This window comes from Gambusia affinis, linkage group LG02 (assembly GCF_019740435.1).
Source record: "Gambusia affinis linkage group LG02, SWU_Gaff_1.0, whole genome shotgun sequence".
NCBI classification, from domain to species: Eukaryota; Metazoa; Chordata; class Actinopteri; order Cyprinodontiformes; family Poeciliidae; genus Gambusia; species Gambusia affinis.
This window is the reverse complement of record NC_057869.1, coordinates 1367210-1380761: the sequence shown is the minus strand read 5'-3', so window position 1 is coordinate 1380761 and position 13552 is coordinate 1367210. Positions and strand designations below refer to the sequence as shown.

At 42.0% G+C, this 13552-nt stretch overlaps 1 protein-coding gene across 18 annotated transcripts in view; it reads right to left on the bottom strand.

Moving 5' to 3' along the window:
* Positions 1-185: 185 nt before the first annotated feature.
* Positions 186-13552, bottom strand: part of ppfia1 (PTPRF interacting protein alpha 1) — a 40871-nt gene continuing 27504 nt past the window's right edge. For 4 of the 18 annotated variants that reach the window (XM_044104101.1, XM_044104159.1, XM_044104109.1 and 1 more), the window contains 12 exons: positions 13006-13099; positions 12696-12707; positions 11869-11950; positions 11341-11541; positions 11009-11071; positions 9460-9486; positions 7777-7952; positions 6857-6954; positions 5453-5628; positions 3550-3618; positions 3315-3483; positions 186-1404 (listed from right to left, as the gene is read on the bottom strand). In XM_044104101.1, coding sequence (XP_043960036.1) covers positions 1343-1404; positions 3315-3483; positions 3550-3618; positions 5453-5628; positions 6857-6954; positions 7777-7952; positions 9460-9486; positions 11009-11071; positions 11341-11541; positions 11869-11950; positions 12696-12707; positions 13006-13099 — 1229 coding nt within the window. In that variant the 3' untranslated portion in view covers positions 186-1342. Of the gene's footprint in view, positions 1427-3061; positions 3125-3314; positions 3484-3549; positions 3619-5452; positions 5629-6856; positions 6955-7776; positions 7953-9459; positions 9487-11008; positions 11072-11340; positions 11542-11868; positions 11951-12695; positions 12708-13005; positions 13100-13552 lie in introns of all 18 variants that reach the window. The other 14 variants (XM_044104143.1, XM_044104237.1, XM_044104195.1 and 11 more) reach the window with 11 other exon arrangements.

Genomic DNA, 13552 nt, shown 5'->3' with positions numbered 1-13552 from the left:
TTTTTATCACAGAGGTTCAAATAATTAAAAGGCAAAAATTAATTTGGTTTTAATGATATAAACTGAAAACAGGGGAAAAAAGTGTCACGAATCCCGTCAGAAAAATCCTTAAAACCAGAGTGAATCCAACAAACGCAACACGAAACATGAAGACTGAAGCTCAGCCTCGGATCTGCAGTGGAAAATAAGTTTCAGTATTTTATTGAAAGTAAGCAATAAATAATACTGTGATAAAAATAGTTTATAAGTACTCAGACTGTACATCATTGTTACAAGATCAGAAGATTCAACAGGAGGAGCAGGAATAAAAACAGCAACATGATTTGCTTTGTGCATAAATGACTAAAATCACAAGAAAAAAAAAAAAAACGTCGGTTCCTTCTGCATCGCCATGGAGACGGACGTTGGGACCTGTGTTTCTGGGGAACGAACAGGACGAGACAACGAGGATGACTGATAATAAATAAGGGACAGGAAAGGAGCTAAGAACAATAAGGCTTGGTATAAAATCTTAGTACAAAGTAACTTTATAAAAGGTTTGTGGGAGGACGTGATGCAGCAGGGATCAGCTGAGGCCTCGGTGAACTTGGTCCGCTAACGGAGCCCGAGGCGCCCGCCTGGACCGGCGAGGACGTCTGCAGGTTCTCCGGAGGTTAGGAAGGCTGGATTAAAGGGATCTGCAGGGAAAGGATGGAGGAAGCTTCCTCATAAAACCTGGAGGTCTGATTTCACTGAAAGCAGCCTGCGCATCGTTTCCTGCTACTGTTAGATGGCTTCAACTCTGGAGGATTAACATGTTTTTGTATTAAAGTAAAGAAGAAAAGCAGAAAAAATCTGTTTCACATGATATTTGTCGTCATGCCAGCAGTTCGGTTCAAGGCGACAGACAATTCAGAGTTTATGAAACTCCAGCGATTAATCTGATATTCACACAACTAAGAGCCGCATTTACATAAACTCACAGGGCAGGAGCTACAAAAAGATATGAATTAAGTTATATGTCATAATAAAGTCACTTAAGAATAAATTCAATGATTAGAGAAGGAAAACATACATCTGGTCAATAATCAGGATTATAAAAAAGATTAGATAAAACGTCTGCTGGTGGAAATATACAAACTCCAGACGAGAAAAACATTCAGTTACAGAAATCTGAGACCAAACAGTTTTAAAAAGTGGGCTGATTAAGGAGACAGAGGCAAAAAGAGGTTACATTATAACTCCAAATCAATTAAGAGTCCCATTGGTTGACATAAATATCGTAAAAACGTAGATTATTCTAGAAAGTTTCCTCTCAGGAAGTATCTGCTCCATCAATAAAATCGTCCTTTTTAGTTTCGCTTCAGTTCATCATCCTGGTTCTGAATGCAGGGAATTCCCCTTCATCCTCTGACCAGCGGCTACCTATAGAAATAATGAGGATAAACTGAGAGGGGAGGAGAGACCAATGACAGCAGGGCAGAAGCAGGGGGGTGAGGGGGGTGGATGGATGGATGGATAGATGGGATGATGGATGGAGGGATGGATGGATGGATGAGATTGATGGATGGATGGATGGATGGGATGATGGATGGATGGATGGATGGATGGATGGATGGGTGGATGGATGATGGGTGGATGGATGGATGGATGGATGGATGGGTGGATGGATGGATGGGATGATGGATGGAGGGATGGATGGATGGATGAGATTGATGGATGGATGGATGGATGGGATGATGGATGGATGGATGGATGGATGGATGGATGGATGGGTGGATGGATGATGGGTGGATGGATGGATGGATGGATGGATGGGTGGATGGATGGATGGGTGGATGGATGATGGGTGGAGGGATGGATGGAGGGATGAGATGATGGGTGGAGGGATGGATGGATGGATGGATGGGTGGATGGATGGATGGATGGGTGGATGGATGATGGGTGGAGGGATGGATGGATGGATGGATGGATGGATGGATGATGGATGGATGGGATGGATGGATGGAGGGATGGATGGAGGGATGAGATGATGGATGGATGATGGGTGGATGGATGGATGGATGGGTGGATGGATGATGGGTGGAGGGATGGATGGATGGATGGATGGATGGATGATGGATGGATGGATGGAGGGATGGATGGAGGGATGAGATGATGGATGGATGATGGGTGGAGGGATGGATGGATGGATGAGACGGGAAGAGAGAGAAGAGGCGTAAATTGTGTTATTAAAGCAGAAACTTCTGACATAAGAAAGCTGCTTTCAGATGAGTAATGCAGGGAAACAGATACGGAGCTCCAGAATTGCCAACAAGAAAACCTAAAAAGCATGTCCAGGACATCTTTATACTTTTATTATATTGTTAGAACCAGAAATTCATCGCATTAGTTTTTGATTAATTACATAAATCTCAATGTGTTAAAATTTTAAAGGAATTAATCACTTTTTTTTTGATTGTTTCTGGTAAGTCTATAAATCTGATGCACATCCACCAACAGCAATGGATGATGAAACTGGTTCTTTCTGCTCACTGGGGGTTCATTTCTGCTTCTAAACTGACCGGATTGGAGGGTCAGTTTAGACTATTGTTGTTCAAGTTGTCCTAAAAGAGGTTATCAAATATTGTCTCAATGCTAAACATGCATCTGCTAATGCTAATGTCAGCATCCACATTTCTAAAGAAGTCTTGAAACTCTGGAAAGCTGGATAAGTAGAATAACACTTTGCTCCCATCTGGTGGTTAATGAACCAGAAGAACAGATTAAAACCTAGAATTATATTTCTTGCTGAGCTCCTATGTCTATTTATTCAAAACGTTGGCAACAAAAGGGGTTTTTTGAATTGAAAATGTTGCTTACTTTGTCAAAAAATAAAACTAAAATTTTGATCACTTTCTACCACTATTTTTGTTCATCTAGGAAATGTTAAACCTGGGAGTAATAATCTATTCACTTTTAGAGCGAAAAACTTCATGTTTCCAAAACTACAACCTGTTTAATTTTCTCAGATGGCACTGACTGAGCTCCGTACAGATGCTGCTTCTATGTGAATCTTGACAGCTGGTGTGTGTGACCTTACCGTTGTGTTAACAAGAGTAGGTCCTGACTGTGGCAGTGTCCAGCCTCTGTATAGACTGACCTCCTGCGTTGCCATGTTGGTCAAACCGCATGCAAAGACATGCCGTTAGTGAGAATGAGCAGCTCAGCAAAGCCATTCAACAAGAATCAAGATCAACAGGAGTAGTCTGAGCCCAACGACTCTTCAGATCTATTTTACTCCAGTCAGAAAAAAGTAGAGACATGCAGGGAGAAGCTTGGCTCCTGCCGCTTACCGTCCATGGGGCTCCTCTTTGGCTGCGCGGAGGGCGACGCGGCGCTGCTGCTCGTCACTCTGAAGTTAGCAGGCAGCGTGTCGGACGCACCCAGAGACATTCCCCTCATGTCTTTGGGCCTGAACTTCTTCCTCCATGAGGGAGCGCGCCGGAAGTTCTTGTCGTCATCCTGGAGGAAAGATGGCGGACGGTCATCCTGAGAGCGGGTCTTACCAACAGTTTGTCGGTTTCTCACCTCCTCCACCTTCCTGTCCGCGCCGACGGACATCAGGCTGCTGTACTCGCGCTCCAGCGCCGCTCTGGCCTGCAGGTACACAACAGACGCATCTTTACATGCAATTTATCGATTTTGGTCATGAAACCTTGAGCAACTCCTGTTTTTTGGCACCTGTAGAGTTCCAACACATCATCCACCAGTTTTTACGGCTTAAATATGTAAACTATAAACCACAGACTGCAAATAAACAAATAAGGGTTTCCCTGCAGGGATCAACGCTGTGAATGTTATCTGGTTTTCTAAAAATAAATATTGTGGTGATGATAATAATCGGAGGGTTTTCACTGGCAGCCTTGTTTCAGTCAGTAACTCTAAAACCAGGCAGATCCAGCTTTAGTGATAAACTGAAAACCCAGTTTGGTTCATGAAGTTTAATAAACTGGAAAAAGTCACAATGTCCACCTTTTTATATTTATATGGAGTTTAATCTGGTATTTTCACATTTTATATACAACTTCTTCATTTTTATTTACTTAGTATTTTTTATTGTTTTTCTTTACTTTTTATAAATATTTATATGCATTACATATTTTATAAAAGGAAATAGTTTCTATAACATTTATAATTAATTAAAAGAAGCCTTGCTTTATATATATATATATATATATATATATATTTTAATTAGAATAAAACTATATAAAAAATTTAAAGACAGGATACATTCGAATGCAAACTCAATAAAACACTGAAGTGTTACGGAGAGAGGAGAGCGAAATTACAATAAATAAATAACTTATGGAGTACATTTATTAAAAAGTAGAAATAATTACCAAAATAATTTATTAAATTATTTTAATTCTATACCTAGAATAAAAATTTACTGACTTCATTTTATGTTTTAAAAACATAAAGTATCTAGTCTTTTTTTTTTTTAAAGAAACTATTTAATGCCAGTTTGATATGGCTCTGAATCGAGTTTTCAAAATAAAATCCTTCTCCATAATGTTGAGCTTCCAATGAACTCAGAATTCCTGTCAGGATTTAAAGTTAAAACATGAGCAGCAGGTGAAGACGAGCCGAGAGGAACTGAAACAGCCGGAGGAACTCTGGCAGTGAGAAACACTTTTAGGGCAGGAATGTGTCTCCGTCTCCGGGGTCATTATTGTAGGACGGAGAGACGTGTTCTGTCACGGATCAAGCTGGGAGGTCAGAGTTTGTTTACATGTTGTCTTCATCTTGTTTACATTGAAACTCTCCTGATTTGGGATTTAAGGTTCAAACAAGTTTCCACATAGGAAAGTCCTAATCTCAGATTTAATATTTATTTATTGATCTTTTCCTCATCAAACTTTCCACTGAATATTTACTCCTCGTTAAAACTTTCCTGTTGTATTTAATCTAAAACCGTTTAGTCCCACTGCAATATTTACTCTCAGATTATTTTACAGTATCATCTTCAGATGACACACCCATCTACTCAGGAAGCCCCGCCCACTTCAGGGGCCACTTCCTTCACCGCCTACAAGTTTACATCACAGCGGCGAGTACATGCAGAGTGTGTGTTCTGGTGTGTGTACCAGTGTGTGTACCTGTGTGTTCTGGTGTGTGTACCAGTGTGTGTACCTGTGTGTTCTGGTGTGTGTACCAGTGTGTGTACCTGTGTGTTCTGGTGTGTGTACCTGTGTGTACCTGTGTGTGTGTGTGTGTGTGTGTGTGTGTACCTGCGGGTGTGTACCTGTGTGTTCTGGTGTGTGTACCAGTGTGTGTACCTGTGTGTTCTGGTGTGTACCTGTGTGTTCTGGTGTGTGTACCTGTGTGTTCTGGTGTGTGTACCTGTGTGTGTGTGTGTGTACCAGTGTGTGTACCTGTGTGTACCAGTGTGTGTACCTGTGTGTTCTGGTGTGTGTACCAGTGTGTGTACCTGTGTGTTCTGGGTGGGGATCTGCAGCAGCAGAGCCAGTGAGTTGTGGTCGAAGCTTTCGTCCAGGGCGAGCAGCGCTCCGTGAACGCCGCTCTCGTACAGGTTGCTGCTGTACTCCTTGAGGCCGATGGCCTGGACCCAGCCGATGACGCGCTCGTTGGTCCACACCAGAACGTCTGAAGGGACAGAAACACAAACATCATTGTTTAAAGAGAGCCTGTTTTGTTCTCCACGGTTCTCAAACCGCGGTAGGTGTACCACTGGTGGGACGTTTGAGCTCCTCCAGTGGATCAACCTGCTGAGGGTTTGCAGCTGTTGTTCATTAATCTGGTTTATCTCTTCTGTCTACATTTGATCATAATGCTTCATTTAAACACTGCGGTTGTAACTTTCTTCAATCACTGTCCCAGGTTGGTTTGGTAGCATTTCATTGCAGTCTACATCAATACGCCTTTTTTAAACCAACAACACTAAACCTTTAGATAAACACTTTTGAAAGTTTGTTTTAAGGTGCATTTCTGGTAAGTTCTTCATTAGTTTCTTTTATACTCGTCATGGTTAGTCCCTTTAAATACTACAGCCTGAGCAGGTGTGTGGGCGGGGCCAGCACAGCATTTCCTGTTTTAATATGTATGATGTCACTAATTGCATCACCGGTTCAACAAAATGGAGTTTTCTTTTTTGTTTTGTATCATTTGTTTTCCTTTAAGTAACTTTCGAGTTGCCCTGTAGTAAGGAAACTCAAAAATATTTTGCCGAGATAAAAAATGTCTCTCTTACAAACTCAAACTAATTTATGAGTTTGTAAATTAGATTCTAATCTTATTCCTGATTCTTTGTCTAGATTTTGTTGGTTTGACCAGTTTTCTCTAATGAAGAGCAGGTGTGTCGTTTATTTTGTATAAAAATAACAGCTTATGGACACTTTGGGTGGATGTCAGAAAACAAAACAATGTTGAGCAATAAAATCCCCCAGAGCAACTTGGACCTGGCAACTCGTGTTGCTTTCTTTTCACCTTTTTGGCCGATGGACTACGCTACCACACAACATTGTTTAAAGAGCTGGATCGGTTCTGTGGACCGGTTCTGTGGTGGAACCTGGTCCAATAGGTCTAGAACATCTAGAGGAAACACTGCAGCTTTCTCAAAAGGTTCTCCTGTTCTTTCTCTGTGAACCTCAAACTGATTTTTCTCCAATGACCAGAACTGAAGCCGAGACCTTTTCCTGAAAACAATTCATTTTTATATTTAGATGCACCAGGAAGTTGGCTGTGGAGAAAATTTAATGTGTGCTAAACTGTCAAGAAAATTAGTTTTCCTAGTTTTTGTAGCTTGGGTGTGTTTTCTGAAACCTGCAGTGTCAGGGAGCCACCAGCAGGAGGAGCTGGTCAGGCGGTTTGTTACCTGAAAGCTCCAGCTGGGACTCGTCTCTCCGCCTCTCCAGCTCCTTCCTGTCGTAGTTCAGCCGCCGCAGACACATCACACCACACTGGAAGCTGTTCCTGTTGCACAAACACAGCAGTTGGGTCAAGTTTACACACACACACGCACGCACACACACACACACTGTCAGTCTACACGTATGCTAAACATTTAATAACTAAATATTTAACACCTTTTTCCCACTAAAGTAAAATCTACACAAAATGAACTGAGCTCTATTGTAAATGAAGAGTGTTTTTGCTTTTACTGTTCATCCCTGGATATTTTATAAATAAAGCAACTTATTATAAAAACAGGAAACAAGAGAAAACATCAGTGATTCTGTTTAATTACAGCAGAAAATGTGAATTTCATGCTTTAAAATAGTAAATTATTCTTGTTTAAATGTTCTCTCATGTTCCTGGTCAACATTTTATCTGTTACTATCAGAACCATACTGTTTGGGTTTCTTCTCTTTTCCAAGTTAAAATTCCAGAGTTCTGTTTATTTTACAGGTAAACTTCAAAAGCTGCAATGAGTTCATAGCAGCGTTTTCCACAGAGGTCAGGATTCCAGCAAGCAAGAGAGAAAGACAGTCAGTCAGTCAGGAACTGAGAAAGTTGGGATGGATGCAGGATTTAAACAGGATGGGGAATAATGTGGAAGTCCAAACACTTTTCAGGCTGTAGGAACCAAAACTGATTCGATTTAATAATCTCTCCATGAATGAATGAATGAATGGATTAACATACTTAATGAATCCCAGAGGGAAATGTTCATTTTTCAGCACAACCCATCCAAACATTTAGACGGGTGTCTGAGGTTGCAGCCCTTCACCAGAGGAGGCGCCACCCTCTCACTTAGAGCCGAGACCATTTCCTGTTCAAGCTGCTGAGCCGTACCTGTGGAAGCTGTCCACCATTTTCAGCTGCCCCCTCAGGTCCTTCTTGGTCAGGTGGTCCAGCATGCGGGCGTCCACCAGGGACTCCATGAAGTAGGAGCGGTACTGAGGCAGACCCAGGCTGGGCAGCCACTCGTTCCCGATCCACTCGTGGTTCATATCTCCGTACGCCAGCGTCTGCAGAGCCACAACAAACTGGGCTTAGAGCGTCAGAAAGAAAATAATCCTCCAATGTTCTGGTTCCAGAACTCGCAGGTCAACAGCAAAATGAGAGGAAACCTTTAGAGACCAAAAGATTCTTTACATTAAAGTCTTTGGCTAAAGATGCCAAAAACAAATGTTTTATGATTTTATTCTTTTTATAAAGATGTTGAATAATATTTTATAAACGTCAGAGTCTAAAGGAAAATCCTGATAAAATAAGATAATATGTGGTTGAAGTTTGAACATCAACAAAATGCATTAAAATAACAAGAAGCATACAGAAAATTAACTCATCAGGCATTTTTTAAACTATTGTGTTAAAATATGTAAACTTATACCAGACCTCTTGCATAAAAAAGTATTTGATGTAAATCTGAGTTCTTAACTAATTTCAGGGAGTCAAAAATGGACTTTTTCTTACCCGGTTGACTCAATAAATATTTTACTGTCCACATTATTTTCTTTATGTCTTGTGTTTTTTGTTTTTTTTTGTCAGATATCTAACAATAAGAGAATTATTGTTAATTTTTCTGTTAACTGTTATCAATAAGAAAAATGTACATATTATATATTCTAGTAAATATATATATTTAACATGAATAAAGCCAATAGTAATATTAAAGCAGATGCAACAAGTTAAACAAACAAAGTCCCAAAATAAACATTTTAACGATACATGTTCTTATATCACTGCTGTTGTAAATATTCACTGGAGTTAATATAATTCCCAGTGGTGGCTAATGCTAACTAAAAAGTTAGCTGCATTAACGCTACCCACCATACATCGACATGTGTTATATCGCCCTCGGCAGGCTAACCGGGGTCATTACACATCTACCTGTACAGTTTGTGATTCTCCGTGACAAAACTTCCACTCAGCTTCAGTTTTAGAAATGTTGGGTTTTGCCAATTCTGTTGGTGATTCAGCCTAACTGACCGTGGTTAACTGTTTCCTGTGGAACTACAGCAGCAGTGCATTCTGGGAAAAGAATAAACTTAAATTTACTAAAGCGAGAGGAAAAGGAACTGCTACGTAAACAGCCTCCACCCACTTCAAAATAAAAGCATGAATATGAACATCTACTTGAATTTCAACAAGTAAATTAGTGTTTTAGAATTTATGTAGAAAAATGTAATTAGAGAAGCCAAACGCTCTAAATGGTCTCAAAGTTAAAGTGCTCTTGCAGTGTGATGAAGGTGACGGGGAAACACAACATGAAACATGAAATAAATTGAGTGATGAAGACTCAAAGTAAGGAGTTCCACCTTTAAACAGTTAATTTTATAAAACTGGGTCTCATTTTCTTAACTTTACATTGACAGTCGCATCAGTTTGCTTCTGAAGTATTTTAGTCTTTACAGTATTTATTCAGCTGTTTTATTATTTCTGATTTTTTAATAGTGAAGAAGCAGCTGCTCAGTGAGCCCATGCTACGGGTCCATCAGAATAAAAGCCGGGTTCTGGGGGATGTGTGCCAACCTGGGCCCAGCTGCCCTCCTCATCCTCCTGGTGTTAGCGTGGTTAGAGTGAGCATGGTGAGAAGAACAGAAAGGCGTGGCGTTAGTGAGGCGGCCGTGAAGGGTTAGAGCAGCTTCACGTGAAAAATACTAAAAAAATAATAAAAAAAAAAAAAATCAAAACAAAGGCAGGAATAAAGCTATGAAAGACGGCTTCATTTATTTGATTAAAGAAAACCTGAGTTGTTCTGACTTGATCTAAAATAAACAAGTTCAGGCGTTGATCTTTTTAACTGTTGCATCATTTCAGATCTCTGCCAATTAAAGCCCTTTTCAGACGCAGTGAGTGTTTATCCAGCCACGTCTGCTGCTCCTCATTCATTCATGTCTGTGAAATGCTTTTTACTCAAAGGGGGATTTGACTGTAAACAGATCTGACAGTTTGGAGAAGGAGGGACAATTGTTTTTGCTGCTATACATATAATGCTTAGTTTCATCAGATTAAAGTATCTAGATTAGGACCAATTTTTAAATTATTTTTCAGATCACAGTTCACTTCATGATCCATGACTAAAGTTTCTCCAATAATCTGCAGGATGTGATCATCCTAATCAATCAGAGGGTCAATCAGATAAGATTCAGACTCCAGGGTTTATTTTTTAATCAAATGTGGCATTGCTCTGACTTGAAATGTGTTTTTAGAGGTTAATTACGCTGTGACTTATGATCAGTGTTGGCTCCAACCCAGAGCCTTCAGGAAGGAAATCCAGGATATTTACACTTTCAAACTATTCCAGTTCCACACGTTGGAGATAAAAATAAGGAATGTCTGAATTAATATTATACGTTTGTCTTTTTATGAGGTTTATGAAAATATCTGGTTTAAATAACTTTTTCCATGTTTAGGCTTTTACTCAAGATTGCAAATTATTACAAAACTGTGCAGTTTGAATGTCAAGAACTTTCAAGGACTTAATGCAGAAATCAAACATTTGCAAACCTTGAAAACACCTGATGGAAACTCTGAGATTATCCAGGAGGGGCCTTTAGCTACGACCAAATGTCTGAAAGGGGCTTTAATGCATAATGATCACAATGAACCAACAGTGGTGGGAGAATAAAATCACCATAAAAACTGCCTGGTTACACAGAAACGTATCTTAGCACCATTCTAAATAGGAAAGCAAAGAAGAAATGAAGAAATTATTATTTAAAAAACTAATCAACTATGAGGCACAAACACAAACTAAACCAGCAGGACAGAATCGGCTAGCTGAACAGAAAGAAGGGAGCGATGGCCCTGCAGGCGACCCGAGGATCCGCAGGCGACCCGAGGATCCGCAGGCGACCCGAGGATCTGCAGGCGACCCAAAGATCTGCAGGCGACCCAAAGATCTGCAGGCGACCCGAGGATCTGCAGGCGACCCGAGGATCTGCAGGCGACCCGAGGATCTGCAGGCGGCCCGAAGTCCTGCAGGCGGCCTGAAGTCCTGCAGGCGGCCCGAGGATCTGCGGGCGGCCTGAAGCAGACGCCAGCAGCAGCGGCGCCCAGCTCATCCGGGTGGACTAACCGTGGGAGGCGTGGCTGCCAAACTTTCCATCTCCTCATGTGTGACCCAAACGTTTCCTGTAGACTGACCATGTGACACCCCCCAACCAGAAGAGTGCAGAACGGAAACAGTGATGAAGGACAGAAACAAGGCAGGAAGGAGAAAAACAAAACAAACCGGGGAGAATTGGTTGTTAGAAAAAGACAAAAGTGACTCATTAGTGCGTGTTAAAAATGTTAATGCATTAAAAACATGCTGTAAAAAATGCCAGGAGTGTGTGAACGGAGCACTGAGGGGATAAAGTGTGTGTGAGAGCAGTGTGTGTGTGTGTGTGAGGATGAATAGGGCGGTACCGTTCTGGAGGTGGGCGGGGCCGACGGGCTGGTGAGGGACATGATTTCCTGGATGGCCAGGCGCAGCTTGAGGCGGTGCAGAGGGTTGCTGATTCCGATTTCTCTTTGGATCTCCGTGTCGGACAGCGCCGACATGATGGCCCCGCTCTTCACGTTGGCTCGGCACGCCGCCACGTACCAGGCCGGCATGCCCACCCACAGCTGGCCACCAGGAGGCAGCAGGGAGACGGAGCAGGTCAGTAAACTGGAAATCAAACTGGTTCCACATGTTTTCTACTGGAGCTACCTGTTTTCTAATCTGGTCAGTGAACCAGATAAAATATGCTGAGGAGGATTCCTGATATTAATACAGATCCTGATTCTACCCAGGAAAACCCGGTGAGCAATACACACAATTCAGTTCTCAAGATTCAAATAAACTGATTCAGTTCTCTTTCTAAACTGTCAGTTTGAAGTCACAAGTTTTATTTACAAAGATAATAGTTAACAGTTTGCCCTGAAACTTAACTTTAATTTGAATTTTCCTACCTCTAACCAGGCCACCACGGTGGGTCCGTCCCACTGGGCGAATGGCAGGCCCAGCCTGCGAGCCTCTTCCAGTAACTTATGCCTGTCACACAAAAACCATCAAATTAACAAATTCCTGCAGACAATCTGAAAGCCTGTAGTGTTTCCAACATGCAGTCAGTCATATTCACCGTTTAAATCCCAAAAGCTGTCAGTGACATGCACACTCAGAACCAAGAGCAGGAGTTTGAGAGGAAACAGAAAGGGAAACCTGGGAGGAGTTCTGGGAAACACCCACTGCAGGGTTTCACGTTTTAACGCTAGTTCTGCTAGCTGCTGCAGCTAACTGGGAACAGAGCTTCATGAAACAGGTTGAGAATAAATCTGCAGGAACATGACATGCACATCCTGACCTGTAATGACCTAGCAGAGGTCTGAACTGTTGCTACAAGACTCAAACACATTGTATATGTTTAACCACTAGGTGGGGCTGCAGCATCGACAAATTTAAACCAGAATAAAATCTAACATTGAAATTAGGTCACACAAAAATCCAATCAGAACTTTCTGGGAGGTGGAAATGTTCTCCCAGTGAAAAGCAGCAAACACACACGCCCACACACACGCGCACACACACACACACGCACACACGCGCACACACACACACACACAAACACAAACACACACATTCCTGTTAGTGAAGCTCCTCTGTGGAAGGAAGGTAGAGAGCAGCATGGAAAACCAACAGGCATTCAGAGGGACAGCTGTGTGGGGTCCTGGAGAGTTACTGGCTGGGGAAGAGTGAAGCCAAGAATGGGAGGAAGACGAGGCAACGTGAAGCAACTTACCCGGTCTTTGGACTACTCATGGAATGAGAGGAGGATGGTGGAAAAGAGGAGGAGGGTGGGCAAACAAAACAGAAAACAATGAACTGATGCCAAATCATGGAAGCAACAATATTTATGGTGCCTGTGGTGTGCCTGCTCAGAAACACAACGGAAGGGAAACAGTGAATTGTTCTGGTGCTGGCTGTGATGAAGTGGAAGGAGTGAGCGTGAAGCAGCATTAAACTGAACACACTGCTCATGATGTTGTGCATTAGTGGTGTCCTGCGCAGCAGAATGGTGCGTTTTAAACAGCAGGAAGCAGAAAACTCACTTCTTCTGGAGCTTCCTGTTCTTCTCAGACGGACCTCCTAACGTTCCCATTCCCAGACCGTCCTTTGGAGATCCGTCTGCATCAGGGGTGCCGGCTGCAAACACACAATCCACGCAGAGATCAGATCCACCGATCCAAGCTAATACTCTGGTATCTTTCTAATAAATGCTGCAGGTGGTTTTAAACTCAGAGATGGGACTGGAGTTTGGGACTCGGACTCGAGTCGAACTTGGAATTGCATTCAAAAGACTTCAGACTCAACTGACGATTTAAAACCTTCTACTTGAATTTTTTTTGTGTTTTCTTGACAATCTCCTCTGTGGATAATCGACTGCCTGCGTCACTGAACCGCCATCTTGGTAGGCAAGCGCAGCGTAAAGCGTAGATGAACCACAGAAAGAGCACTCAAACATTGTACTGAGTAACAGTTTTAATGTTCTGATATTGTTAAGAAATTAGATAGAGAATGAGTCTTAAGCTTGTGGCTTGTTTAATGTTGTCATAGCAACGCCACAGCAACTGTCGTGACAAGATGGCTGCCGGCCAC